The sequence below is a fragment of the Sceloporus undulatus genome, chromosome 3 (assembly GCF_019175285.1).
Source record: "Sceloporus undulatus isolate JIND9_A2432 ecotype Alabama chromosome 3, SceUnd_v1.1, whole genome shotgun sequence".
Taxonomy (NCBI): domain Eukaryota; kingdom Metazoa; phylum Chordata; class Lepidosauria; order Squamata; family Phrynosomatidae; genus Sceloporus; species Sceloporus undulatus.
In genome coordinates, this window is record NC_056524.1 from 210,847,377 (window position 1) to 210,874,993 (window position 27,617).

Sequence of the window (27,617 nt, forward strand, 5' to 3'; positions counted from 1 at the left end):
ATATTGCCCATCCCTCACATAAGGCAGCTTAAGATGCACTGCTCTCTTTCTTGCTGAGCAGGAGGGAGGTACACAGTTTGAATTAGAGGACTGAATGTTATGACTACCCAGTAGAGAACATAAAGCCACTTCAGGAGTAAAGCTAAAACAAATAATGCCTGAAAGGATACAACCAACTGATTCTTTATTTTTATTGCATTAATTTGTTTTTATACCCTCTGCCTTCTCCCAAAACTGGAACTCATTGGCGAAATTAGTTAAAAAGATACAGACTAAAAATGCAAAAATTATATTAAAATACTCTTAAACAAATTATAATGTTAAAATACAGTGGAGTTAAAACAATGTATAGTTGGCCCTCCATGTTGGTGGGCTAGCCATCTGCAATTGGAACATCTGTGGATGGTCCTGCCCCATTATTGTCAGTGGCACGCATGCACATGTTGCATGTTCATTGGCGATAATAGGGCTTGAGGTCTTGCACTTTTTACTATCAATGGGGCTGTGTGTGTAGGGTTGCCATAATGGAGGACCTCCGAACCGGGACAAATGTAGGACCAGGTTTGAAAATGTAGGACTTTTTTTTTTAATTTCCTGGCCAGGAAATTAAAAAAAAAAGTTTCCTTACTTTTCCAACCCTGTCCTCCTCCTGCCAGCGCTTCCTTCCCTCCCCCGTCCTGAGAGGGAGCCTAGGCTGGCCTCAGGCCGGGAGGCGGGGGAAGCTTGGATCGCCGTTGATCAACCGCGGTGCCGGGGGCCCCTTTTTCCTCCCCTCCTCCCGGCCTGAGAGGGAGCCTAGGCTGGCTCTCAGGCCGGAGGGCGGGGAAGCTTGGCACGCGGCGATCCCGCGGTGCCAGGCTTCCTCCCCTCCTCCCGGCCTGAGAGGGAGCTAGGCCGGCTCTCCGCGGGAAGGGCGGGGGGAAGCTTGGCATCGCGGCGCTTCGCCGTCGGTGCCAGGCTTCCTCCCCCTCCTCCCGCCTGAGAGGGAGGCCGAGCCGGCTCCCAGGCCGGGAAGCGGCGGAGGCGTTCATCATCGCGGCGATCGCTGCGGTGGGAGGCGAGTGGCCTCCTCCTCTCCCGGCCTGAGGGAAGCCTCGACCGGCTCCCCAGGCCGGGGAGGAGGCGGGGGCGCCCCTCCCCATCGCGGCGGATGGCCGCGTGGGAAGCGGCCTCCTCCTCTCCTGGCCTCGCGGAGGCCTTGGAGGCCCCCGCGGCTGGAGCTCCGACCGCGGAGGCGCCTCAAAGGCCTCGCTGGGGCCCGGGAGGGAGCGTCTCCGCGGCTGGAGCTCCAACCGCGGAGAGCCTTCCCAGGCCTCAGCAAGGCCTTGGAGCCGCCGCGGGGGCCGCGGTCGGCGGGGCCGTCCCGGTTTGGGAGCCAAACCGGACCGGGACCGGGACGGCACCGCCCAAACCGGGACTGTCCCGCCAGGGGGCGGGATATGGCAACCCTATGTGTGTGTCTTGAATGGAATACAGAGGACTGAATGTAAAAGCACATCAGTAAAAAACAACAACAACAACAAAAAAAACTACAGCATGCACATATTCAAAGGCCCTTCCTTTAGAAAAAAATAATTGTGAACTCTAACTAAAAAGGATTTTGCCTTTTGATGGAAAGACAACAGGACTAGTCTACTTTGGAAAGAAGCCCTACAGCTTGGCCTCAGCCACCAATAAAACCCTTTTGCTTGCCCTGCCAGACATGCTTCTGAGGGTGGAAAGATTGAAGGAAGGGCCTTCTCTGAAGATCTAAAAGCATGACCAAGCTTGAACAGAGAATATGATCCTTCAAATAGCCAGGAATGAGGCTGTATTTACATTGATCAGAGTTCAAATATGGGCGTGCATATTTACAACCAGATTCCAAACAGTGAAGCTGGCATGCTGAACAAACTCAGCGTCTTTTGGTCTGCAAAAAAGATGAACAGCATTCTGTAAGACTCCTCTTCTAATGTTTGAGGAAGCAGTGATTCAGCATGCAAAAAGCAGTCAATGAAGAAGAGGTGGTTGCTTGCTTTTTATAAGTTCAATAAACCTTTCAGTGCTTACTGCATATGTCTCCAGTTCTGTGGTCCAAATGAGATGCCTGTTTGTCTCTAAAATTGTGGGAGATGATCTGTTTTTCATAGCAATATGAATGTTGGGGTAGGAAAATGAAACTGAACTCCTTTCCTGAGTCCTGACATAGGTTGCCATTTAGATGCTTTAAGCTGTTTCCTGCAGTCAGATTCCGAACCCAGAACTGATCTAGCTGGAAGGAAACAGCTTGGAGGAGATGAATGTGGCAAGGGAAAGTGTGTGGGCGAATGGTGGCAGGTCAGCTTTTCCTCTCTTACTTTTGGGCTCTCACCTTGATATAAAAAAGTAGATTCCCTAGTATAACTTTATAGGGTCCAGTTTCCTTGAACTGACAGGTCCAGACCCCAGGCTGAGGGTTTAGGCTTCAAGGAGAAGCATCAAAAGGCCAGAGGAGGAGGTCCTGTGGGCTATAAATGGCCTGTGGGTAAGGGGTCCTCTGATGCTGACCTAGGCAAAGTGGCCAAGCATGAATTTTAATTTCTAGCCTAATTTTGTCCAGTGTTTGACATTTAAGAGACAATTCTTTAGCTGAAGCTATCTTATTCTCAGATACTTGGTCTGAATGTTTACCTTCATTTTCAGCCCCAAAATTACACCTTCAGGGATTCATAAACTACTAAATCCATTGCTCTTGAGGGCCTCTAGTAGTAGCATTTTGGGGCTACCTGCCGAAGGAGGAAAAAAATTAGGGGGTGTCTGGAGTTTGGTGGTGGGGATTGGAGGAAGCCTAAGTGAGCACAAAAAAACCCAACATGATTCAAACCTCTGATGTAGTCCAATATTTTCTACTCAAGATAAATGATGGCTCTCCAGGGTCTCAGGCAGATGTTCTGCTGTCAAAAATCATGTACCTGGAAATGCGATGGATTAACCTTGGACTTTCTGCATGTAAAATGTGTCTTTCAGTAAATACGCTGTGGCCCCCTCCTTGGTATTTTCTGGCTAGTGGAAATGGCAGGGAAGAACCACATGTTCAAAACTGTTCTCTCCAGGCCTGTGTGGAGCTTAAAAATAATATTGGATATATTCTTTTATTTTGCTTTGGTGAGCTATTAAGAAAACACTTTTATGTGTTCTATTTTTCTTTCTCAGCCTTAAAGGCTAAGCCTTTTGAAGTGAAAAGCTTAAGATCTCAAAACCTCAGCCAGTGTTTTGCAGGTTGCGCATAAGTGGCTGAGCTTCCATTTTTGAAGGTTTGGTCTTAGTTGTCAAGCAGAATTTTTTCTATTTCTCTTTGATCTTGATAATTTTAGTTATTTATCTTCAGTTCCTTTTAGAATCTTGTTAAAAAATTTTAATTCCCAATTTCGCTTCTTCCCTGTGATGGAGAGTTGTGCAGGCCAACAGCTTATTGAACACAATTCTGGTGTTTTGTTTTTTTTACCAGTGATGAAGTTTATGCCATTTTCATGGAACTTCTTAATTCTTTGGCTGTGGTGCAGCAGACAGCAGATGGCTTTTGCCTCATAGCTGATCTGCCCTTATGGCTAGCTTATTGTCTACACTGCTGCAGACTCTGTGGGCTATTTTGCACTTTGAAATTGCTTCCTCTCTTGAACTGCTTCCCATTACAAATTGTAGTTAACAGTGAATACAGCAAACTCTTTGAGTTAAAACAAAAAGCCTGGGCCAGCTATAGGCCATAGACTGAAGTAGGAAGTGAAGACTTCTTTCTTCAAGAAGGGGAACCCTAAAAAAACTGGAAAAGACATTGATGAGATCATGGTGCTTTCTGTGGCAAGTGTATTTCTGTGGTCATTTATCCAGGCCCTGAACTCTCCAGCTGCCCCCGACCAATTTCCGGTTGACACTAGGGAATTCTAGCTCCAAAGCTGTAAACTGCAGCTTAACTGTTTGCTGACTTATTTATGCCATCTGGGTTGGGGTTGAGCTGCTGCTTCCTCCAGTGGGATTTAATGCACAATCAGGCTAAAAGGTTGTGGCTTTCCATCCCTTCGAAGCACACTTACATGGCAAGGGTAAATGAAACACCACTCTCCAGATACTGGATTGCAACACCCAGCATGCATCACCATTGGTTGTGCTAAGGCTGATAGGCTGCTGAGTCCAACAAAACCTAAGTAGGTAAAGTTCCCCATCTTTAGTTTTTTGTGGGGGTTTTTGGGGCTATGTTGCTGCATTCTGGAAAAGTTTATTCCTGATGTTTCACCAGCATCTCTGAAGATGTGAGTCACAGATGTTGGCAAAGTGTAGGAATAAACTCTTCCAGAACATGGCCACATAGCCTGAAAAACCCACAAAAAGCTCCGGGTGCCGGCCGTGAAACCTTTGACTCCACATTCCCTATCTTTGTTTCTAGAAGGTGATTCTGTTCCATGCTAGTGGCAACATAAAAGAAACTAAAGCATTATCTGGTCAGGATGTTTGTCTACCTACATAAGTGTTGACTTGCTGATTGGTAGCCACTTTCCAGGCTGTCAGGTAGAGTCTTTCCCATCACATGATCCTTTTCACTGGAGGCACCAGGGACTGAACATGGGACATTTCTGCATTCAGAGCACATGTTGGTCCTCTGTGTTCATTAATGTGCAGGAATAACCACTTTTCTTTCAATTCCTAGGGCAATGCAGAAGCTATATGGTGCTACTACATGTTCATTGACAGAGTGGAAATAGCAATACGCCTTTCTAGCATTCTGTAAATATGGCAATCAAAGGGAGTGAATCTGAATTAATTGTATTAGAGTTTGTGTTCCAAGGCTTTGAGTTAGAGCAGGAGTAGAGCATGTGTGACCTTCTCGCTGTTATTGGATGGCTACTGCTATGAGTTTTGCCAGCTTAGCTAAATGGTATGGGATGCTGGGGGTTGCAGTACAACATCTGGATGGTCACATTTTTTCATTTCTGGACTAAGAAAAATTGAGTAGGAGCAGAATTGTGTTTAAGATCTTTGGATCCTATATGTCTAAGCTTTGAGCTTTGTTGAGCTCTGGTTTTAGTGGGATTGTTTTCCATTCCAGCTTACTCCTTGCCCATATCAGTGCTTAATTCTAAAAGCATTTACTTCTTTGTATGGTGTAAGTGAATGTATTCCTTCTGCTTGTCATCCACTAATTCCTTTTAATTATCCCTTCGTGCATCCCTTCCCCCATTCTACTGGACTGCTGTAACCCTATTTGACTTGTAAAGGAAAAAAATGTTATCCTTTCATGATTTTTGTGGATTGTCACATTTCTATTTTTGAGACAAAAAAAATCTCAGCCACCAAATATGAAATATCATTTCCACCTCCTCTGGAACTGTCAGGGGAGTTATACTTTATTTTCTGAAGAACCGTTTCCATTATATAACCCTGTGTGTTTAATGCTTTTGCCTTCCTTATCCCATATTTTCCACTACCACCAACCATTTCTCGTACAATCCCAGATTACACAATAACAGGATTAGGATATATGCATGAGGGCGACCAAAAAAGATGTATTTTTAAGTTGAACTGAATATAGTCGTATTTATTTTGAACTTATTTATGAAATACCATACCATGATTTTAGCAGGCTCAATATTAAAGACACTTTAGACATTCTTGCTTAAAATTGTTGCTATATTTTTAAGGCGATATCCATTTCCATAAGTTACTTCCTTGAGCAATCCTGTTATCTCATTGTTCTTATCTTAATTTCTCCCACTTTAGCACTCATGGATTGTCTCAAAGTTTTAAGCCTGAAGTCTTCCTTCTGATTGAGAGCCAGCTTGCCGTATTGGTTTGAATGTTGGATTGTGACTCTGGAGACTAGGGTTGATTCGCAGCTTGACCATGAAACCCACTGGGGGACCATGGGCAAATCACACTCTCTCAGCCTCAGGGGAAGGCAAGGGCAAACGTCCTCTGAACAAATCTTGCTGAGAAAACCCCATGATTTTATGGCGACCCCTTAGAGTTGCCATAAGTTGGAAACAACTTGAAGGCACACAACTCACATGGAAACTTCCTTCTGATTAGGGAATCACTGTTAGGAATACAGAAATAAAAAAAAGAATCCTCCAGGTGTCATTCCCTAAATACTTGCATGATATCCATACACAGCTTCTTGTAGTTGACAAATCGAGCTTCATTTCCTTTATGGGTCTCTTCCTGTAGACTTGCTAAGCCTCTGCCTTGTCATTTCCATTTTCTAGTCCTTTTCTTTCTTCATTTGGACAGTCCTGCCTTTGGTTATCATCTTCTTTTCCCCAGTTCTCTTTCTGACCTCAGTACCATTACTTTGAGACTGATGCTGACAGTGCTACATCTTGACTTCCTTCCTGTCAATACTATAAATCCAGTCATATTTCATCTAGCAAACAGCCAGTCTATTAGTCTGTGCATAATAGCCAATGAGTGGTTGTAGATCAAAGAGTGCCTGTTCTGACAATGCTGAAAATTCTTCCAAAACCTGGGCTTAATCTCATTTTGGAAGAAAGACAGGCTATAAAAATCCAATAAATAAATAAAAATCTACACTGCAGAATTAATGCAGTTTGACACTGCTTTAACTGCAGTGGCTCAATGCCGTGGAATTTTGGGGTTTGTTGTTTTGTGAGATATTTGGCCTTTTCTATCAGAGACTTCTGATGCCACAACAAACTACAAATCCCAGGATTCCATAGGAAGGAGCTATGGCAGTTAAAGTGGTGTCAAACTGCATTAATTCTCCAATGTGGCAGCAACTTTGTCTTTTTCTCCCATCACATCTTGATTGCACTCTCCAATAGGAAAGCATCGGGCATCCACTGTCAAAATGATATAATTGTAAACCTCCACAAGGCCGTTGGTACTTTGATTTTCATAGCAATTATGTCAGTGCTGCAGTTTCTTGGCAGAATGTCCATCATAAGCCACACATACCTTACTATAGGCAAGAAGCAAAATGTCAGACTTTTACATTCAGACTCTTCTTAACTATTCATACACTATGTATAATCTTTACAGAAGGCACTAATGCACATAAGGAGCCTAGCAGAATCTGCCTTGACTTTTTGCTGCTAGACATATGACCAGTCACATAACTACACATAGCTCCCTCTCACCATGGTGTCCTACCACCATCTAATATAGTCCTATACTTTATTACTTCCTGGCTTCCAACAGAATCATGTTTGGTTAGAAACTACAGCAAGATATGTGTGTATACCATATGAGACTATGTTGGCCAGACCCTTTCGGGAATAACCCTACAGACTAGGGCTGCTTGTCAGGGACTTATTATTCTTTGAATTTAAGTACCTGGCCCCTCTCATGCAAATCCATCTAGTGAGTTTACAGCACAGTCTTATGCTGTTTTACTTGGAAATAAATGGCATTTACTCCCAAGTAAGTGCATCAGATTGCGCCTCCAGTGTTTATCACTGCAACCCTGAGTATATACAGTTGGGAGAAAATTAGATTGAAATCACTGAGACTTAACCTATGAAATGGCTTAGCTTTTTGGCTGCACTTTCCTCACCAATTTAATTTTCTATTTTGTAGGGTTGCTGGCCAGTGTTAAGTCTGTTTTACATTGTTGTTTTCAGTCTCATTCTACTTTGTGTGTTTGGATTTTCCAAATTAAAGGCCTTGTTTTCAGAGTCTTCTCATTCTGGCCTCAAAAGTACATCCTTCTAAAGCAATTGCCTCTTTTCAGATTTGTTCCTGGTTATTTGGGGAATCATTTTTGGTTGTTCTTTAATGTGGTCAGCCCTTTGGTGGTGTTTTCTTTTCGTTTCAAGGAACAGATTTCCACTTTTCATTGTTATGGAAGATTGTTGAGAAACATTTTTTATTGTTGTTTACTATGGCTTTGCTCTTGCATTGCCCTTGTATCAAAACACCCACATTCTTTCATAGAATCATAGAGTTGGAAGGGATCACAAGGGCCATCGAATCCAACCCCCTGCCATGCAGGAACTCTCAATCAAAGCATTCCCAACAAAGCATTCCCGACAGGGATATAGAAAAGATTCAAGGTTTTTTTCTTCTATGACAGAATAAAAATAATCTTCATGAAAACACAAGTATTATCAAGGTTGTCAAACTCTGTACTTTAACTTACCTTCCCAGAATTTGATCTATGTTCAATCTTTGCCTCATTGCCAGAACAAGAATGTTTGTTTGAACACCTTGCCTGGGCTAAAAGCCTCATGTTGATGATTTCTTCACTTAGAATCATAGATTCGTAGAGTTGGAAGAGACCACAAGGGCCATCCAGTCCAACCCCCTGCCACACAGGAACTCTCAATGAAAGCATTCCTGACCGTGGCCATCCAGCCTCTGGGTAAAGACCTCCAAGGAAGGAGACTCCACCACACTTCAAACAGCCCTTACTGTCAGGAAGTTCCTCCTAATGTTGAGGTGGAATCTCTTTTCTTGTAGCTTGCATCCATTGTTCCGGGTCCTGTTCTCTGCAGCAGCAGAAAACAAGCTTGCTCCCTCCTGAATATGACAGCCCTTCAAATATTTAAACAGGGCTATCATATTACCTCTTAACCTTCTCTTCTCCAGGCTAAACATCCCCAGCTCCCTAAGTCTTTCCTCATAGGGCATGGTTTCCAGACCCTTCACCATTTTAGTCGCCCTCCTTTGGACACACTCTAGTTTCTCAATATCCTTTTTGAATTGTGGTGCCCAGATTTAATGTAATCTTTCTGTTCACGTTGACAGCAAAAAGAATTATCTGTAATTTGGAGATTGCAGCAAAAGAATATAGCATGATACAACATTTTACAGTTGGGGAAGAAAAGAGCATCAAATTATTCTCTTGAATGATGTATACTTTGCTTCCTGAGAAGATCTCACCATGATAACCATTTTTCTGTTATGGTTCATGAGAATTTTTCAACCCCACCCACATCTGAACAATATCACTTGAAATATAAATAAGTTGCATTAGTTTGCAGATAGGTTAAACCACTATAGTATGGAGCATCAGCTAAATAAAAGACTTATGAGAACTTCTGGAAATATTTGGCCTGCATCCTACTGGTTGGCCATTTGAACCAGTGCTTGAAATGGCAAGTCATTTCTTGTGTAAATCCAGTTGATTTAGTAGATCTGTAGGTAGAACTAACAATAGGATTCAGGCCATTTGTTTATTTCCCATGTTGTGTGAGAATTTGGCCAAATGGAATATAAAATAGAGTTGACTTGACTTCTCTAATTTGTTTGTTTGGCCTGTATTTACATCCTGCCCTTTGCTCCTTCTGTTGGATTATCTTTGTTTCTGCCATGCTGAACCCCTATAATGTCTGCAGAGTTTTTGATCACTGTTCATTCACACTTTGGAGGAATTCTGTTGGACAGATATACATGTGACTTTTCTGCACTGAAAATATATATTCCATGCAGGAAATTCTTTTCTGCACAAAGTATGTAGTTTCCTATGCAGAAAGCATGTTTAAAAAAAGTTTTTGCCTCCCAAAGTGGTTTTTTTTCTCCCATAAGTGAATAGCTGTGAAAATCTTTACTTACCATCAGAGAAACCTTTGTTAAAAAATCAACCAGGAAAAGAAAATTGGTAAATATTTTCCCCCATATCTAAGCCTGACTCCTTGTTGCATGCGACCCATAAAGAAATTCTGTTCCTAGCTTATTGTTGGGATTTCGTGTGTGTGTGAGAGTGTGTGTGTGTGAGAGAGAGAGAGAGAGAGAGAGAGTTCTGTTCTTAAGATTTGTGGGCACTAGCAGTAGTGTGAGCATTTATTGTGCATCATGTTTCATTTGTCCGTCACCATTTGTTCATTTTCTCTCTCCTTTCATGAGTGTCTGTTCAGTACAAAGTTACAGTATGACAGAGTTTGTAGGGTGGTCTCAGCTTGCCTTCTGACCCACTCCTTTCACCATCTTAGATATTTTACTGTATTGTGAGTGCTTTGAGTACATGTGTTATCGCCCCTGCCGCCCCTTGCTTCCATCGTTCATTTTCAGTCTCTGATTAATGTGTCTGGATTTGCAGACTCTTCACTTGGGAGTGCCACTCTGAAGATCCCTCTAAATTCATGAGCAAGGCTCTTTCTCATTTTATGAGCTCAGAAATGGCACAACGAAGTGTAAATCCCCCTTTACCCTAAATAGCATTAGAGACACTTATCTTCCATTAGAGTATATATTAGTGGTGGATGGTTTTGGGCAGGTAGAAAGAGGGTTATCACCGCGGTATTCTTTCTGTTAAGTCCTTCCAGCCCTTTGGTCTGCCTCCACCTCTAGCATCCCTATTTCAGATCAGGTCTCATCACAATGTCCCCCCTTTCCTGTTGTTGTTTTTTGTTTGTTTGTTTTTTTGTCACATTCATGGCATCCCGCACTGCCTAAGATGAGAGCTGAACAGGGGCTGGTCTAAGTGCCTAGGGTTGGAATAAATGCATGTTAGTTCCACTCTGTGATCCTGAACTGCTGGCAGGAGCGGGAAGCACAGGCGCTTTCTATTTAAAGCACAGCACAGAGGGCAGGTTATAAAAAGGAATTCTGCTCTGTGGACAGCAGCAAAGAAAGAGGGAAGCAGACTTGGCAGGAGATGGGGAGGTGTTGCTGCCTTGGCCTCCCTCCCCCATTCCTCTTCTCTGTTGGTGGCATGGCAGAGAAATAGCTTCCTGGAAACCCTCTACTCCTATGTCCAGTTTTGGGAGGCTTCCTCAACCGAACACAAATTAACAGCGTGATGCTCTTGCAGTGTGCAAGCTGGCCGTTCTAGGAGGGATTAGAAAAAGCACAGTACAAAAAAAGGACAACCACACTATTTCCTTCTCATAGCATAACCAAGATGCAGAAAAGAAGATGCATGCAAAATATGCCACTTTGTTTCTTCTCCCCTTCTAACATTATCCTTCTATTCCCTTCTCTCCTTAAAGCAATAAGGGAATAAAGGAGGGAAAGAGAGAAAGGATAAAAGGCAGATAAAGGAAGAAAGAAAAGAGTTGATTATAGAGAGTAAAAGAGGTTTTTGTAAGTTGCAGAGTGGGATATTGTAGTATGTAGCTCATATTTTTTTAAATGATGTGATATATGTTATATGAATTGTATTAGGGATTATGGATATTATGCTTTCCCTTTTGTGTTATGGATGTTATGAGTAAAATGTTTTCTTTTTTATGATTAATAAAATTTATTTTTTTAAAAAATCAAAATATTCCACTTTGCATTGGCTATTCTTGGCTTTTCATAGAGTCATACAAACCACTGTTCCGGCTGCTTATCTTGGGTCTTTAAAACCAGGAGAGGCAGCCAGGCCAGTGTATCTGTTCTGGAGGGGGCAGAGGATATCCCAGCTACCCTTCTGGCATGATCTCTTTCCAGCTGTGAGAGACATCATGTCCTGGGCAGTTGCTGCTTTGCTTGCCTTAGGCAACTGACAGATTTCATCACTGAAAAAAAGTGCTGAATTGTAATGGCAAAAGAATCCTGGAAAGAACTGAAGCTCTTTCCCAGGGGTAGGCAACCTTTTTGAGCCGGGGGCTGGGTTGCTGTCCCTCAGACAACTGGGGGGGCCGAAGCCAAAAAATAAATAATTAAATAAATTTTTTAAAAATTAAATAGATAAATAAACCGGAACAAATGTAGGACAAATTTTTTCAAATGGAGGACACTTTTTTTAAAAAATGGAGGACACACAAAAAAAATTTGCTGATTTTTAAAAAAATGTTAATATAAATACATGTTTCTGAGGCTTCTATAGACAACTGCCCCCCTTGCCCGCCGCCTGACTCCCCTTGCCCGCCTCCTCCTGATAGGCCAAAGGCCCCACACCCTCACGCGAGAGGCCAAAGGCTCCGGCAGCAATCGGCGGCAGGACCAGGCTGGGGCTGGTCCCAAGGCCTTGCCGGGCCGCATCTGGCCCGCGGGCCGTAGGTTGCCTACCCCTGCTCTTTCCAGTTCCCTTTCAGCCTTATGGATCTTTGAGCCTCTGAGCACAGTCCAAGATGTCCCTTAATGTGAAAAGGCTGCCTAAATCAGGGGTGTTCCCAACAATCTTTTCCAGAGCTTTGGGAAAGTTACTGTTTGGGACTACAACTCTCAGAATCCTTTAACTGACATAGCTGTGTTATTTACAGCATTAGTTCCTCTTTGATTTCACACCCTCTCTTTCATTACTTGTTTAATCTTTGGGATTTTTTTTATAAGGAGGGACATTCTCTAGATGGATTTCTGCCCCTCACTATGTGATATTTCTGTTCCTACTTCATGCATGTACTGGATTGTTAAGGTACTTGGGATGAGGAAGGAAGTAGTGATGAATTTTCCAGGGACAGTTAATGGGAAGGGGACGAGACATGTAAAGTTCCAAAACATAAATACTTGGGACATTCCCAGTGGAATACACATCAGTAAAATTAGCTGAAGTACTCCATGCAAACACACCCTCCATGTGCCTATTCAGAAGCATGTGGAGATTAAAAAACATCACAGTCTGTGTTCGTGCCACCACATTTAGTGTGTTGTCTTGGGTGGTGGATTGCTGGGAACAAACAGAAAACAGTACCTGCTATGATTTTACTGCAGCTGCTCACTCACAAACCACAATGTTGTGAGTTCAATACCAGCCAGGGGCTCCGGGTCGACTCAGCCTGGCATCCTTCCATAAGTTGCTAAAATGAGCAGATCATTAAACAGAGTGTCTGTGAACATCTAGATGGCAATTCCATAATCACAAAAAGTCAACATGGGTTTCAGAGAAACAAGTCATGCCAGACAAATCTGATCTCTTTTTGATAAAATTACCAGCTTGGTAGATGAAGGGAATGCTGTGGACATAGTATATCTTGATTTCAGTAAGGCCTTTGACAAGGTTTCCCATGACATTCTTGCAAACAAGCTTGTAAAATGTGGTCTAGACAAGGTAACTGTTACATGGATTTGTAATTGGTTGACTGGCCGAACCCAAAGAGTGCTCAACAATGGCGCCTTTTCATCCTGGAGAGAAGTGACCAGTGGGGTCCCTGAGGGTCCTGTCCTGGGCCCAGTGTTATTCAGCATCTTTATCAATGACTTGGATGACAGATTTGGGGGCATACTCATCAAATTTGCAGATGACACCAAATTAGGAGGAATAGCTAATACTCCAGAGGACAGGATCAAAATTCAAAATGTCCTGAATAGACTAGAAAGCTGGGCCAAAGCTAACAAAATGAAATTCAACACGGGGAAATGTAAGGTACTGCATTTAGGGCAGAAAAATAAAATGCACAGATGTAGGATGGGGGACACCTGGCTGAACGAGACTACGTGTGAAAGGGATCTTAGGAGTCCAAGTAGACCACAAGTTGAACGTTAAGTCAACAGTGTCATGCGACAGCTAAAAAGGCCAATGCAATTTTAGGCTGCATCAATAAAAGTATAGTGTCTAGATCAAGAGAAGTAATAGTGCCACTATATTCTGCTTTGGTCAGGCCCCACCTGGAATATTGTGTCCAGTTCTGGCACCACAATTCAAAAAGGACATTGAGCGTCTCCAAAGGAGGGCGACTAAAATGGTGAAGGTTCTGGAAACCATGCTCTATGAGGAACGACTTAGGGAGCTGGGTATGTTTAGCCTGGAGAAAAGAAGGTTAAAAGGTGATGTGATAGCCCTTTTTAAATACTTGAAGGGATGTCATATTGAGGAGGGAGCAAGCTTGTTTTCTGCTGCTCCAGAGAACAGGACCCAGAAAAATGGATGCAAGCTACAGGAAAAGAGATTCCACCTCAACATTAGGAGGAACTTCCTGGCAGTAAGGGCTGTTCGACAGTGAAACACATTCCCTCAGAGTGTGGTGGAATCTCCTTCCATAGAGATCTTTAACCAGAGGCTGGATGGCCATGTTGTTGGTGATGCTTTGATTGAGATTTCCTGCATGGCAGGGGGTTGGACTGGATGGCCCTTGTGGTATCTTCGATTCTATGAGTACCCAGCTTGTTGGGAGCAATTGGCTTACACTTTGTAAACCGCTTACTGAGTGCTTAAGTACACTGACAAGTGATATAGAAAAGTACTTGTGTTATTGCTATTGCTACATTCTGTAAATGTGATTTCTCTTGTTCTTGGGAAGCTCTCTTAAAGCTTCAATCTCGGTACTTTGCTCTGTTAATTGTGGGCTGCTGTTGCTGTAATACTGGAATTCACTGAATGCCAATCCTTCCTTGCTGAAAGAACTTTTGCTTAGCTTTTCTAGAGTATATAACATATAAATACAAGCTTTCCCGTCCTTGGACTGTTTTCTACTCTCTTTAACCTGCCATGTCGCTGAAGTTTCTTTTAAGAAGCCATTGGCCATCTCTCCCATTTTAACAGACCAGTTTCCACTGACCTTAGGCCTGGCAGGAATTGGAGTTTTGAGCTTGTGTGTGTGTGTCTGTGATCAGTTGTCAGGATTGTTAGGTTCACATCATGCTTCTCCTGTCCCAAGAGAGGCCAGCAGGGGCTGCTTGTGCTCCCTATTGTTGTGGAGTCTTGCTGATTTTGCAAGCTCATTTTATTCCAGTCGGAGGAAGGCCACAATGTATTTTCTGCAAACAGGGTATTTTCTGTCTCCTACCCACTCTCACCTGCAGATGAAGTATTTTAAAGAAAATAAAGTAAAGGAAAATGTATCTGTATGTGACATGTACTCCCTAACAGACATGAAAAGTGAATTAATTCTGCAGTGGCCATTTGGAAAACTATACTGTATTAGTCCCTACTGACAGAGAGAATAAGAAAGGTGCAGGACCTGTGTTGTACAAGCAAGAGGACTCTCCTGGTGAAAACTTGCTCTCTTTTTGAGGAAACAAGTTTTTTGTTGACCAATTTAAAGCAATAAGTCTGAAAAACTGAGTTCATCAGTTCGCTTTTGCTAGATGTATAACAACAAAACATTTGCAAATTGGGAGGTGTAGTGTGTTCATTCAACTGAGGTAGCCATCTGCTGCTGTTTCTGTTTCTGTAGCACTACCTTAGAACATTTAAAAAAATTTTAAATGGCAATAATAACATAATTTAGTGTGGCTCCTGGCTTCAGTCATAGTTAGCATTGTATGCTTTGTTTCAATTTGAATTATCTTGATTTTAATAAATAAATTAGTTGTATACATCCTTGGACCCACTTCTCCAAGTTGCAAAGCATCTTTCAGCAAAATAAACAACAACACAGTTTAAAACTCACTGTTTCAAATATACTTTACGAGCAGCCTCCCAGAACTTAGCGTGTTTATCCAGGCTTGCTGGAAGGCAAACCAGCACCTTCTTTATAACTAGGGGCTTGCATTCAGGTTTCTACCTTCTTGTTCTCAGTGGCCATTCCTTCTGTTTCAGATCACCTGCATCGCCTTGACTGTGAGCATCATGGCCATAGTGCAGACCTTGCCTGTCTCCATTGAGCCTGCCTCTGAAGGGACTGCCCAACTCCATAACAGTGCCTGCTCCTCCCCTGCAGCCATGGGCAGTGTGAGCAGCCTCATCTCAGGCCGGCCATGCCACAAGGCCACACCTGAGTTTGGCCCTTTCCGCCTGCCTGGTGCTGGTTCTCAAGAGCCGCTGTGCCATGGGCTTCCCACCAAGAAAAACAGCTATGCATACGCCAGTGAAGAGGATTGGGCTGAAGCTGTCTCTCCAATCAGCCCCTGCAGTGATGTAGAAGAGCCACAGGATGACAAGCCCCGGGTTGGCACCATCCGTGGACCACCACCCAAGTTGGTACCTGTTTCAGGGAAACTTGAGAAGGTAAGAGAAGATAACCCTTGTGCAGAGCAGTCTGGTCTGTTTATTCTTCATAATATCAGTAAGCAAATATACCCCTCCCCAAGTTCTGATTTTTTCTTAACTTTAGGAAGTGTTGTGGTGGCTGAGAAGAAGTTCTCTGTTCCCAAATGAATAAGCCCCATTTCCTCATTTGTGAGAGGTAGAGAATATGTTTGCCTAAGAAATATCAAAGGTGGGTTAAAGAGAAAGGGCTTCTTTGCTTTTATTGTTCTTCCAACCTGTTGCCTCTGTTGTTTTTCCCCCCAGAACATGGAGAAGACACTGATCCGCCCAACAGCTTTCAAACCAGTTATGCCCAAGAACCGCAATCCCCCATTGCAGGGGCACTTGGCATTACGTCCTGGCGGTACCTCGGTGCTCTCTGAGAGCCAGGCCAGTTTTGCCCAGCTCTTTGGTGGCACCCCTGCAGGTAACACGGAGAAACACAACTCCCTGAGTTGCCGCACCAGCTCCCACTCAGGAACCATGTCAGACTCTGGGCGCAACTCCCTCTCCAGTCTTCCCACATATAGTACTGGTTGCAGTCAGCAGATGGAACCAGTCAGCATCTCCATGGGCCACATCAACCTCGACAGCCATGGCAGCAGCAGTTCTCGGGGCCTCACGGGCCCTTCAAACTCCGACAGTGGGCGCTCATCATCGAGTAAAAGTACTGGCTCTCTGAGTGGCCGTGGGCATCATTCTTCTGACAGTGGCTCCTGCGGTGGACGCTCGCCTGTGCATGGTGGTGGTGCTGATGAAGCCCTGCTTGTTCATGAGCTTGAAGAGAAACTGCGGGAGCGTGAAGCTGAGCTGCAACATCTAAGAGAGAGCTTGGATGAGAATGAGGTGGCCATATGCCAGGTAAGCTGCTTGGAAGGCCTCCATTTGCTCCTCTGAAGGCAGGACATTCTCCTGTATTTGTCCTGAAGGAAGTATTTTTTAAAAACTTTGCATTTCCACAACTGCTTTTACCAGAGCTGTCTGTGGAGTCCTAGGAGTTATAGTCAAAAAAGTAACTTCTGCAAGCTCTAGCTTCTGCAGGTTATTGTGGTTAGTGTTCAGGAAAGCAGTGGCTTCTGTTTTTTTTTTTTAAAGTAGATTTCATATACTAAGCAGAATAGTATAAAAGTTGGTAGGTTTATATCTATCTATCTATCTATCTATCTATCTATCTATCTATCTATCTATAGATATAGATATAGATATAGATATAGATATAAATATTATATATATTCTACAGAGACAGCTCTCACCAAGATCTCGAATGACCTTTTACAGGCCAAGGCTAATGGCCTTTACTCTGTTCTCATCCTTCTTGATCTGTCTGCTGCCTTTGACACCGTTGATCACTGTCTTCTAGTTGATATACTCTCTGACCTTGGGTTCTCAGACTCTGTTCTCAACTGGTTTAGATCTTACTTGTCTGGCAGATCTTTTGCAGTGGTTGCAGGAGGTCAGACTTCATCTCCTGTTCCCTTATCTGTTGGAGTTCCCCAGGGCTCTGTTCTGGGTCCCCTTCTGTTTTCTCTCTACACACTGTCCTTAGGAAAACTCATCAGCTCTTTTGGCTTTTCCTACCATCTGTATGCCGATGACACGCAGCTGTATCTTTCCGCCCCTGACCTTTCTCCAAGGCTTGAACAGCAAGTTTCGTCCTGCCTCACAGCTGTCTCGCAGTGGATGTGCCATCGGCGTTTGAAGCTCAACATGTCCAAGACGGAGCTTCTTGTCTTTCCTCCTAAGCCCACCCTTCAACACTCCTTTTCTGTCTCTGTGGACAACATTTCTATTCAACCAGTCCAGCAAGCCCGCGGTTTTATCTTTGACTCTTCTGTCGTGTATCCCTCAGATCCAGACCACAGCCAAGGCTTGCAGACTCTTTTTGTACAATATTGCCAAAATCTGACCATATCTCTCCGCCTCTACTGCCAAGATCCTGGTCCATGCCCTAGTGGTCTCACGACTTGATTACTGTAATGTCCTCCTGGCTGGGCTTCCTCTTTCTCACCTCCGTCCTTTAATCTCTGTTCAGCATTCAGCTGCACGCATTATCACTTCCACCCACCGCTCTGACCACATCTCTCCTGTGTTGGCATCCCTTCACTGGCTCCCCCTCCCTTTCCGCATTCAGTATAAGCTCCTGCTGTCCACGTTTAAAGCCCTCCATGGACTGGCCCCTCCCTACTTATCAGACCTTCTTTCTCCTCACCTTTCCACTCGGGCCCTCCGTTCTGGTAGTCAAGGTCTGCTGTCTCAGCCCAGGATTTCCTCTGCCCCTTCCCGGATTCGCCCCTTTTCACTCGCTGCCCCTCACTCCTGGAACCTTCTTCCCCCACGAGCAAGAGCCATCACTTCTTTAACCAGCTTCAAAACAGAGTTGAAAACCATCCTGTTCAGAGAAGCCTTCCCAGGCATTGCATAATTGTCGCTTACTATTTGATGTTCTTGTGGTGCCTGTTTATTGAACCATTTCCTGTATTGCTATGTACTGTATATGCATTATCCTACTTGAGAGTATGTATTTTCCCTGGAAAATGATTAACCATCCATTATGAAGCCTCGCCCTCCCTCCAGTCCATCTCCCTTGGTCCAGGCCTTGGAGGTAGAGAGGAACTGCTGGACCTCTTACCCTTTCCCTCCACCACCCCCTTCTCCTTCTGTGTCTTGTCTTTTTAGATTGTAAGCCCGAGGGCAGGGAATCGTCTAACTAAAAGATTGTATGTACAGCGCTGTGTAAATTTACAGCGCTTCATAAATAAAGGTTAATAATAATAATAATAATAATAATATCATCTAGTGACAAATCAACTCTTTTGGGCCCTAGGTAGTCCCTTAGAATTTGGAAGATCATTTGGGTTGGGACTTTCTGTACTTTTCCCAGAGGTGGCTTGTTGGTTTCAGTTTCTAATTGTTTACCACCTGTGATCATTGATCCCTATTTGTCACCCTTTCAGAAATGCCCCCTTTGCATCCCAGAGGCCTCCAGAGTCCACTGAGAGATTACTTGCAACTCCTTCTTCCAAACTGGGTATCTTGGATATCTGGAAGAAGGAACTCAGAAGGTTTACAGGACAGCGTGGTTGCCTGCCTTGGCTGCATTCTTTCATGGACCATCCAATTTGGAAGGGGATGGCCTTCTTATCACTTAAAGGGTGGAAGGGCCTATGGAAAACTCTCCAGGGCAGGGGTGTGCAACTGTGAAAAGTTTTTTTTGGGGGGGTGCATTAGCCACCCCCCCCCCCCACAAGAGACCTTGGAGAGCTCACCTCACCTCACTACAGTAAAATAAAATAGTAAATATTTTACCCTCCCCCCCCATGCCCTCAGCCCCCCTCCTGGGTGCAGAGGGCATTTTTTCCATGTTTTAGGCTCCTATGAGCCGTTTTAAGCACAAGAGGGGCTTGTTTTTTGGCAACAGGAAGTGAGTGGAAGTAACTCCCTGTTTCTTAAAAAAGGCCTTTCCTGGGCCTGCAGTGGCCCAGTGGGGAGAGGGGTGCCATAGAGAAGGGCATTGGGAGGCATTTTAGGGCCAAAACATTGAGGGTTTATTTTTATTTTTATTGCTAAAAATGGTTTTCACCCTGGGAATCCCAGGGGGTCACAAAAATAGTCCTGGGGGCCACATTTTGTTCACCAAAGCTCTATGGCAATGTTTCCACAGGCATCATATTTATGGTAAGCTTCTCTCAGGGATATCATGGAGCTGCCCAACGGCAACAGCATAGCAGGTTTCAAACCTTCTGGATCCTAACCCGTTTTATTTTCTCCACTCCCTCCAGGTGTATGAGGAAAAGCAGAGGCGCTGTGAGGAGGAAATGGAAGGACTGCGGCAGGGTTACACTGCCAAACTTCAGCAGTCTGCTCAGAAGGCTCAACGCAGCCAGCAAGTTCTGCAGCTCCAAATCTTTCAGCTGCAGCAGGAGAAGAAGAAACTCCAGGAGGATTTTGCCCAGTTGCTGGCTGAGCGGGAACTACTGGAAAAACGCTGCGCCTCCTTTGAGCGGGAGCACACAGAACTGGGCCCCCGGTTGGAAGAGACCAAATGGGAAGTAAGTTGGGCTGAGGAAAATGGGGGCTTATAGAAAGACACAGATTTGAAAATTGAGTGGCCACAAGGCTGTAGTACTGGCAAAATGAGGGCTGGATGCAGATTTACTTTCTTCACTGGAGTTTCCCTCTTACCTTCCCATGGAAAGTATTGATGAGCCTTCCTTATACCTCTCCTTTGCCTGCCTGCCTGTCATGGGTCATCCCTTAGTGCTGGGTTCTAGAGCAACCTTCTCTGACTTGGAACCCCCTGAATGTTTGGGATGACAATTCCCATCACCTCAACCCAATGTTAGCTGGGCTGAGGGGAGTTGTAGTACAGAACATCTAGGGTGCATGGTATAGAATTTGGGAAGGCTGGTCTATAGGCTAAAGATGGTCTATAGGTTCAATATATTTTTCTAGTGGGGTCTTGAACATAATCTCTGCCAGCCTTCTTTTTGCTAAGATTCCTTTGAAATGCGCATTTTCATGGACTGTGTTAAGGTAAGGTAAGATGCTGAGTGGGGAGAATCAGTGCAGAGGAATTATATTTTTTTATCTGAGTGAGGGAGAAAGGGAAATCTTTCTTGTCAGGCACCCCACTAATGTGACTGATTTATGCTGGAAGGGTCACAGAATTCAGCTTGTGATTATTTGCCTCCTGCACGTCCCTTTCTGCCTTGCTCTGCTCTGTCTTGCCTTGTTACGTGTGTTTTTGCTGGTTCTAGTTCTGCTTCCTCACCATAAAACAATAGCAATAACAAGTACATTTCTATACCATTCATCTCTGCACTTAAGTGCTTCCTAAGTGGTTTCAAATGGGTATGCTGATTGAACCAAACAAGCTGGGTACTCATTTTAGCAACCTACAGAACGATGCCAGGCTGAGTGGACCCTGGAGCCCTGCCTGGTATCAAACTCATAACCTTACGGCTGTGAATGGCTGCAGTACTGGCATTTAACCACTGTGACACCAGAGCTCCTGAAAACAATGGGCTATCATGCTATTCCTGTTACAACATTTCTATGTCTTAGCTCAGCTGCATTAGAAATAGACACCTCTTAGAGCTTCCCAATAAACTGAGGCCTCAATAGATTAGAAAGCTGGGCCCAAAACTAACAAAATGAATTTCAATAGGGAGAAATGTAAGGTACTGTGCTTGGGGGGGGGGGGGGGGGATGAAATGCATAGATATAGGATGGGGGATACCTGGCTTGACAACAGTACATGTGAAAGGTATCTAGGAGTCCTAGTAGACCACAAGTTGAACATGAGCCAACAGTGTGATGTAGCACCTAAAATCAATGCAATTTTAAGCTGAATCAATATAGTGTCAATAGTAGTGTCTAGATCAAGGGAAGTAACTGTGCCACTCTATTCTGCTTTGGTCAGGCCTCACCTGGAATACTGTGTCCAGTTCTGGGCACCACAATTCAAAATGGATGTTAACAAGCTGGTGCGTGTCTAGAGGAGGGTGACCACAATGGTGAAGGGTCTGGAAACCACGCCCTATGAGGAGAGAATTAGTGAGCTGGAGATGTTTAATAATAATAATAATAATTTTTATTTGTGTTTCCCCGCCTCTCCCTGTGGATCAAGGCAGGATTACATCAATAAAATAACACAATACAGATATAAAATACAATAAATAAAACACTGACATTATTATTAGTTCAGTTTAGCCTGGAGAATAGATGGTAAAGAGGGGATATGATAGCCCGGTTTCAATATTTGAAGGGGTTTCACATTGAGGATGGAGCAAGCTTGTTTTCTGCTGCTCCAGAGAATAGGACCCAGACCAATGGATTCAAATTATAGGAAGAGATTCCACCTCAACTTTAGAAGGAACGTCTTGACAGTAAGAGCTATGTGATAGTGAAACATACACTCTCGGAGAGTGGTAGAGTCTTCTTCTTTGGAGGTCTTAAACTGAGGTTGGATTGCCATCTGTCGGGGGTGCTTTGATTGTGTATTCCTGTATGGCAGGGGATGGCCTCTGTGGTCTCTTCCAACTCTGTGATTCTCTGATCTCTTTCTCTCCCATCAGGTGTGCCAGAAATCAGGTGAGATCTCACTCCTAAAACAACAGCTGAAGGAATCCCAGTCAGAGGTGTCTCAGCGGAGCAATGAGCTGGTACTCCTGAGAGCCCAGTTGAGGGAGGCACGGGCTGAGCTGCAGGCTAGTGAAGAGCAGGCCTTAGGCTTGCAGGAGGTGGCCCGAACCAAGGCTTTGGAGCTCGAGGTATGTGCCAATGAGCTGGCCAGGCGCAAAAGCGAGGCTGAACTGCTGCGTGAGAAGGTGGGACGGTTGGAGCGTGAACTTGAAGGACTGCGTGTTGCAAGTGGGGAACTCTGCCCCTTGTTGTCCGAGTGTGACGAGGCAAAAGCCCAGCGGCAGGCTGCTGATACCCTGCAGGGCTTGCGGGGTCAGGCAGAGCGGCTGCGTGCAGAGCTGTTGTGTGAGCGGCGCCGTGGCGAGGAGCAGCGGGAGGCTTTCCATGCCGAGCGCGTCACCTGGCAGAGTGAAAAGGACAGGGTCATCCGCTACCAGAAGCAACTGCAGCACAACTACATCCAGATGTATCGGCACAATCGTGATTTGGAGTGCCAGCTGCGGCACCTCAGTCTTGAACTCGAGGCCCGGGACATGGATGAATATGAGATGCATGGAGGTGAAGGCATCTGCTTTGAGGAGATAGCTGCAACTGAGATCTGAATGTACTGTGTGGAAGCCTGAGTGAATGAGGCCACCACTGCCATGATAGAGATGCTGGCCACAGAGAGGGTTGGAGGCCACTCACTCGGGACTCCATCTGACTGGAGGGGATGAGAACAGAGTGAATCCAGGACCACAATGGAGGAGCTGCCTACTGGGGATCACAGTCATGCATTCCAGTGGGCAGTGCTTTTTTCCCTTCCTTCTTGTGGCTGGGGGAACTCTATAAAGTTCACCCACCAGCTCAACGGATGTCACTGCCATTGAGATTAGATTAGGATCTGAAGGTGGGTAGCTGTGGTGTGTGTGTATGAAGGAGCTGGCTAAGGATTTCAACCTATGCTTTCCAGATTGGCCTTGTAGAAAGGAGGGGCCCTAACCTGTCCTAAAGCCTTTCTTCAGAAAAGAAGTGAGAACAGCAGCTCTATTTCCACTTTTGCTCTGGGTGTTTGAGGCAGTTGTCTTCTCAAACGTCCCAGTGCCTTCCAGGTCCCAGTGCTACTCAGCCTCCTGCAAAATGCTGATGTTTGAAAGAAATAGATTTTTGCCTCACCTAGTTTTTGAGAACTGGGAGTGTATTGGAAGCAGTGGGATTGGAAAAGAGGGAGAGCTGGACAGAGCTTGGAAAAACTACTTTTTGGACTATAGCACCCACAATTTCCCTGCCATTGCAAGCAGTAGCCGAACTGGTGGGGGGATTCTGGTTGTTGTAGTTCAAAGGAGTAAGATTTTTTTAAAGAAAAAATATCTGTCTATTGGGAGTGATGGGAGGGCAGAATTTTCTTAGTATTCTCTTCCTCCACCTCCTTAGCAAAGTGACCTGATTGGCTCTCAGCCATCATTAGCTGGATATTAGGCCAGGTTGGCTGTGTTAACAGCCACTTAGTTGCTGATCCACTTAGCGGATGGGAGACAATTAGCATTGCCTGTTTTTAGGCTGTCTGGGGAAGCCTTTTATTTTTTTAAACCACATACATACAAAAAACCAGGATGCTTTTCTGTGACCTTTGGCCCAGTCCTGAGCAGTGTGTATATCTTTTTTTAAACATACCCACAATCAGAACTTTGTGCCAATGAAAGCTGAGTTCCACAACCCTTCTAAGTTGTGCAAATGAAATAAATTTGCACATATTTGTTCTCTTTGCATAATTCGTACTGGTTCCCATTAAGGGCAAGGAAGAGCCTTTGCAAGACAGTGATGGCCTACTCCTACCCTGCCTCTTATTTGTTCCTCTCTGGCTTGGAGGATCTGTCTGGGTCTCTTTGGAATTGCTTGAGTTTATATTTTTGTAGTATAAAAAGGATGAGAAATAATTGCAACTAGTACTAAGACCAAAATTAATTCTCAGGATGCTGAATGCTGATCCCAAATTCTGTTTCTTTTCTGTGCTTGTTTTGAATTGCAGAACACTTGCATGCAACCAACTCTGGCTCTGTCTTTCCTGAAGCAATGTGAAAATATTGTGCAGACACTTCCCCAAACCTGGTGCCCTCCAGATTTTTTGGACTATCTCCTCCATTATCCCTTAGCCAGAATAGACATTGGTCATGGTGACTGGAGGTTGTGCCAGTTGTGTTCTACATTGGGAAGATGCCAGGTTGGGGAACGCCTTTTCAAAGGGAAAGCCTGATGACTCCCTGTGTCAGAGCTCAGAAAAGTTTTTTGGCTAAGGAGGTTCTGGGAGTTGTAGTAAAAAAGTACCTTTTCTAAGCTTTATCCTGTGCTATGCAAGCAGGACATTAAGATACAGAAGTATGGTCCGTTAGGCTCTGTTGGAATTGCTTCCAAGTAGATATCCATAGTAATGCATTATGAAAAGCCACAGTGCAGCTCTAACCTGCATTACTCACTTGAGAAGTTCTCTTAATGATAGATTTCCTTGATAGCATCTCTGCACACACGGGACACCTAGTTCCAGTCCTGTGCATCTTTCCATGCTATCAGCATGATCAGTCTTCCCGAACAATAGAGCTTCACCGGTGTCCATGTGCATGCATGCACAATCACACTAGTGTCCAATTCTGTTTCCTCATGCCAGGGCCTGCCCATTTTCTAGACAGAGGCAGGGCTGATGAGTGTTGTAGGCCCAAACATCCCCAGCTGTGCTCCTAGAGATCTTTGATTCACCAGCTGGAGTGCTGATCCATTTGCTACCCCACCCCCAATCCCTTCTGCAAGGGGATCTGGAATGTCCTCCCTCACCCTTTATTGGCCTTGGCTGCTCCTGGTTGGGACCCCTATTGAACTGAGAGTGCCTTTTCCTTGGCCTGGAGAATGCCTGGGTTTGCCTGTTTCCTTCTGCCATTGTGTGCTCTTCTATCTAACCCCATCCAAATCCTGCAGGCCCAACACTGCCAGGGTTGAGACTACCAGAAGCACTTTTATCACAATTTCACTGTTGCTTTTTCCCCAGACTTGGATGGCAGAGAACCATTCTGACTTGGTGCTGCATTCCTTTCTTGATGAAGCTCCATTTATTGTTCCCAGAAGCAGAGTATTTCAGATGTCAGTGTTCCCCTCCATCCCACAATTTCCTTGCCAATTTTGGGTTTTTATAGTGTTTCTTAATACTGCTGTTCTTGTGTTCAACCCAGCAGGCCTTTTAGAGTACTCACTGTCCAGCTGTACACTATTTTGGGTGCTTGGCTTGAAGCTAAATGAGCACCTAAATGAAGCTTGGCAAAGTTAACTTTTTTTTTTTGCAATACAGTATTTAGAATCCCCCTGTTGGCTGTGAGATTCTGAAAGTGAGTGTCCAGAAAGGTAACTTTCCCAAGCTCTGCATCAGAGTTGCTTCATTTAGTGCACTTTTAACAACTCTGTCCATTCTAGATCTAGGTTTACTAACTAGTTTTGGAAATGGAAGTAATCTTGGACATGACGGATCTGGCTCTGCTGGTCACCCCCTGCCCTCATTTCAAGTGGCCAGTGAACTTTCCCACAGATAGACTCCTCTTCAGAGGGCAGAATGGTGCCAATCTAGGCCCTCTTCACAGAGCTTTCAGAAATTACTTTTTGGGCTTCAGATTCAGGAATTCCCCAGATAGCATGGTGGCGTGGGGTTGCTGAGAACTGTAGTCTAGAAGGCACCTTTTCCAAGCTACTTTACCCAAAAGCTATGCCTCCTTATGGCAGAAATCCTGAAAGGTATGGATGGACTGATAGTTATTTGGAATATACACACCTTTCTTGCTGACATAGTTCTGTTTATCCTACAATGTGAGCTCAAAGAAGATAAGATACTTGAAGCAAAATTTCCCTTTCTGTGGGTCTGTTTTTTGAGCGTGGAAAACCCAGTTGCATATGATGATGGAGAAAGGGTAACATGAAGCAGCCAAGTATCCTCCAATGCTAGACAGATATGGGCCTTGTCTTCTGGATGACAAAATGGAGCAAGTGCATATATATCTGTGGTTACTATGAGACTGAAGGGCAGAGCTGGCCTGGATCAGGTATGGTTGAACATTATGGACTTGAGAGAATTGAGTTTTAGCTTCAACTAATACAAGAAGAATCAAATTTCTAAGCACATGTAGCTTGGATGTCTACACTGTCTTACCTTTCACTGTCATCAGTAATCTACTCCCCCCTGTGTACAGCTAGAATGTGCTGGCTATTATCATTAGCCCATTTTGCCCTGGCTGTATAAATTCTGATCAGGATTACCTGTCCAGGAATGGCATTTGCCCGGAAGCAGCCAAAGTTCATTTAGAGTTCTGCATCCCAGTTTGTCATTATGGGAAAATGGCTGACCCATTGCTGGATTTAGGAGTACATGCCTGTTTCCCAGCCCTTGTTTAATCTTAGCTTCACCTACACAAGTTCTTCTGCATGCAAAATTGATCAGACTCAAGATCTTGGGAAGGGTCCATTTCATCCCTGGAGCTCTGTACTACTGGCAGGGGGAGTATAATAAGCTTCTGTTCTCACTTAGAAGACAGTGTATTTCCAAGAGGACACACGAATCCACTTCCACCAACTAGTCTTTATTGCCTAATTGCCCATACCTATGGGATGTGCAGGTAGCATGGGGTTAGTAGGAGGACACACATCACTAGACCAAAGGAAAAAGCTTGGTGCATGTCATTTCTGTGGCTGTTGTTAACCTGCTCCCTTTCTCTATATTCTTCCCATCCCTTTTAGCACCACTTTTGTGTTTTTTTCATTTTCTTTTTTACTTTATTTCTGAAATTTGTATATTTTTCAAGCTGTGTAAATTTCTTGTACAAACCAAAAGAAAAGTGTGAATTAAAAAAGACAGAAGAAGACATGTCTTGTGTTTATAAGAAAAGCTCCCTGGAAGGTTTGATGGGTGGGGACAGTAGAGTATGGAAAGGTGGGGAGAAATTGGAATTGTTCTGGTGGTGAAAAAAAGAAAGGTGGGGAGTATGTGGAGATGCTCAGGGCCAACTACTGAATGGAGGATGGTTTGCACTAGCACACCCCATGTTCTTTCTGCTATATTAAAAATGGGCCAAATGCACCTTTTACCATCATTCACCCAGTGGCTTGTATATTCCACATGGCAGCAGTTTGTTAAAGGCCTGGTGGTGGCTCCAGGTGGACGATATTGACTGGTCCCTTGGGAAATGGATAGTCTCTGATCCACAATAGTTGCTTCAGCTCAGGGTTGGGGGAAAAAAAAACATAGGACAATCCCTTTCCTTTAGCAAAACCTCTCTTAGGTGAGAGCTAACATATACTTGGAAACAGCTACTAGAACACTGGTAATGCCAGGCTGCAGATGACCATTCGAAGGACCACAGTTACAGATAAGCAACCTGTTCATCTAGGATTCAGAGAAGGCCACTATCTGCAGGATCTTCTTTCATAATTTTTGTCCCCTTTTGGCTTATATCATCACTGACTTTACAGAGTGGATCAGAAACTGAATGGAAAATGTGATGCTTTGCTTCCTTTTCTGTATGCCACTCTAGGTTTGCTGCCAGTTTCTTCTTCATGGACTATAGATTTCTCTTTAGAATTTCAGTCAAAGTGTTGTGATAATATTGATCTCAGTTTCCAACATATAGGATCCTCCAAGACCTCAGATTGTCTCTTTTAGAGAGTGTCACCACTCACTTATGGTATATTTAAATGTATCCTCTAAGTTTTAAGCCATGCCATT

At 44.3% G+C, this 27,617-nt stretch overlaps 1 protein-coding gene across 9 annotated transcripts in view; it reads left to right on the forward strand.

The window, feature by feature from the left end:
- Positions 1-27,601, forward strand: part of LZTS2 (leucine zipper tumor suppressor 2) — a 92,155-nt gene extending 64,554 nt beyond the window's left edge. For 5 of the 9 annotated variants that reach the window (XM_042459244.1, XM_042459238.1, XM_042459246.1 and 2 more), the window contains 4 exons: positions 15,314-15,721; positions 16,007-16,603; positions 19,522-19,791; positions 21,820-27,601. In XM_042459244.1, the coding sequence (XP_042315178.1) occupies positions 15,344-15,721; positions 16,007-16,603; positions 19,522-19,791; positions 21,820-22,488 (1,914 nt within the window). In that variant the 5' untranslated portion in view covers positions 15,314-15,343 and the 3' untranslated portion in view covers positions 22,489-27,601. The remainder of the gene's footprint in view (positions 1-15,313; positions 15,722-16,006; positions 16,604-19,521; positions 19,792-21,819) is intronic. The other 4 variants (XM_042459241.1, XM_042459239.1, XM_042459240.1 and 1 more) reach the window with 1 other exon arrangement.
- The last annotated feature ends 16 nt before the right edge of the window (positions 27,602-27,617 follow it).